This window comes from Tachysurus fulvidraco, chromosome 18, assembly GCF_022655615.1.
Source record: "Tachysurus fulvidraco isolate hzauxx_2018 chromosome 18, HZAU_PFXX_2.0, whole genome shotgun sequence".
In the NCBI taxonomy this organism is placed as follows: domain Eukaryota; kingdom Metazoa; phylum Chordata; class Actinopteri; order Siluriformes; family Bagridae; genus Tachysurus; species Tachysurus fulvidraco.
Window position 1 is genome coordinate 669448 of NC_062535.1, and position 2500 is coordinate 671947.

The 2500-nt window shown below is 47.4% G+C and overlaps 1 protein-coding gene across 2 annotated transcripts in view; it reads left to right on the top strand.

Moving 5' to 3' along the window:
* micall2b (mical-like 2b) overlaps positions 1–2500 on the top strand; it is a 16738-nt gene that overhangs the window by 2916 nt on the left and 11322 nt on the right. For both annotated transcript variants that reach the window (XR_007138386.1, XM_047802782.1), the window contains exons 3-8: positions 21–162; positions 247–368; positions 516–646; positions 902–1528; positions 2008–2259; positions 2413–2500. The exon at positions 2413–2500 is cut by the window's right edge and continues 91 nt beyond it. Coding sequence is in view for 1 of the 2 variants with exons in the window: in XM_047802782.1 (XP_047658738.1) it covers positions 21–162; positions 247–368; positions 516–646; positions 902–1528; positions 2008–2259; positions 2413–2500 (1362 nt within the window). In the remaining variant the exon portion in view is untranslated. The remainder of the gene's footprint in view (positions 1–20; positions 163–246; positions 369–515; positions 647–901; positions 1529–2007; positions 2260–2412) is intronic.

A 2500-nucleotide genomic window follows, 5' to 3' on the forward strand; every position in this document is an offset into this window, starting at 1 on the left:
CGCCGTCTCTGTTGTGTCAGGCCTTCAGAGTCGCAGAGGATCAGCTGAGCATTCCTGCTCTGTTGGATGCAGAAGACATGGTGGCACTGAAAGTTCCAGATCGTCTCAGCATCCTCACCTACGTCTCTCAGTATTACAACTTCTTCCATGGCCGCTCTCCCAGTAAGACACACACACACGTATATACACACACACACACACACACACATTACAGTGCTGACCCTCACACTCTGCTTCTGTCTGGAGTCGGGGGTTTGGCAGGAGTGAAGCGTCCAGCAGAGGAACCCATCGACGGTTCATCAGGGAGGAAGAACCCAGCGGTCACCGCTAAAGCCTACAGCTCTTCTAAACCTGACCCTGACACCAAGGTAAAGAGCCAAGCAGCTTTTCCCAGCATTGCAGACCCCAGTCCTGATGTTCCCTGTGGGATGTGTGCCATGTCTCATCACTTCTCTCTCTCCGTTAGTATTTGCCCTCGTGAACTTCTGCATGTTTGGTTTTTGTTGTCGTTGCAGAGAGACGTCGTAGTAGAACGTCCTGAAAAAGCCGGCACCATCAACCGGAACTGCAGCATCTGTAATAATCACGTCCACCTTGTTCAGAGACACCTCGTGGACGGAAAGCTCTACCACCGAAACTGCTTCAAGTAGGAGATCCTTTTCATCCTCACAACCTTGTGTTATTTATTAGATTATATTTAGCTTAAGTCTGGTTACTGTCATATTATCTGCTGAGTGTTCACATCATGCAAAGTGAATAAATCTCCTCGGGCGCATGTGACGGACGAGTCATCGGTGTTCTGAGTGAGAACGTGTCAGATGCTCCGGGGGAAAAGATTTAAAGTGTGAACAGTGACACTGAGCAGTTCCACTTCAACACACTGATCATGGTGTTGTTTCAGATGCAGCGAGTGCTTCAATATTCTCCTCTCTGGAACGTACAAGTCTGGAAAAGAGCCAAACACCTTTATCTGCAAGTCACACCAAAACACACACAAGCCTCCGCCCACTCAGGTCGCACCACCTGCACGCTACAGTCAAACTACACCTACCACCACCACCACCACCACCACCATCACCTCCAAGGCAGCAGCGAGCCCAAAGAACATCACACTCAAGAGTCTGGAAAAAGATTCCACCCAAAATAAACCACAACCATTTTGGGTTCTGAGTAAGAATGGAAGCTCTTCTGCCCCTGCAGCTGCCCCTACAGCTGCCCGTACAACTGCCCCTACTGCTGTACCTACAGCTGCCCGTACAACTGCACCTACAGCTACACCTACAGCTGTACCTACAGCTGCCCCTACAGCTGCCCGTACAACTGCACCTACAGCTACACCTACAGCTGCCCGTACAGCTGCACGTACAGCTGCCCCTACAGCTGCACCTGCAGCTGCACCTGCATCTGCACCTACAGCTGCCCCTCGCTATAAATTCACATCGTCACGTCCGGCTGAACAGAAGCTTCCCTCAGAGACCCCCAAAGAGCCGAGCAGCTCGGTGCTGAGGAACCTGGAGGCCAGACAGAGGTGAGGATTCGTGTTCAGTCAGTTTCACTGTGTTAATTTACAGAAAATCAAACTGATGACAGCTGAACGTGTCGTTTATCAGCAGGAACCGAAGGAGACCAAAGAATTAGTAAATAACATCAGAAACATTTACTCAGTGCTGTTTATCTCCTGATATTCATCTTTTATACGTTTTATTAGTATGTATGTATTTATTTATTTACATATGAACAAACTCAACACTTATTAATGAAGTGACTTCTGAACTTCTTTGCTAAGCTTCTTACTTGAAGCGAAGTGTTTATGAAGATACCAACAAACAGAACGTTTAAAAAAACTACCATCTGCTCCGTACAAATGCTAATGAACTCCCTTTTGATGTTAATTACAAACTTATTAACAGACGTAAAGCAGACAGAACTTCTGTTACTATTACGCCTTCATCAACATCAACACTTACTCAATCTCTTCATTCTCCTTTCCTTCTTTTCTCTCACCAGGTTCTTTGAGCCCATCAGCAGCCCTGTGTCGGTCTCTAAAGACGGTCCAGGAGCAGGAGGTGCAGGAGCTGCCGGAGGTGCAGGTAAAGTCAAGCAGCAGCTGCGAGCAGAAGACTGGACAAAAGACAAGAAAAAAGAAAAGGATGACGGTGATAAGGAGAAAGTGAAGTCTGTCATTAGTAAATTTGTGACTGATGAAACCAGCAGAAGCAGCAGCTCACCTTCCTCATACGCACTGAGATCTAATGCTATGTAAGAGCTTCTTAAGTCTGCAGCCTCGCAGAACAAACACCATTTTATTCCTGTGTTTTTTGGTCTCATCCTAGAGGTTCTGTGTAAATATGTTGTTACTGGTGTTTGTCGCCCCCTTGTGCATCATCAGTGCTAGTAGATCCTTTTTTTCAGGAGTAACATGCCACGTGTTCCTGCTGCCAAACCACCAAACACCAGAGTGTTGCTCAAGGCACCGGCCATGGACCTGGAACTCAGTACA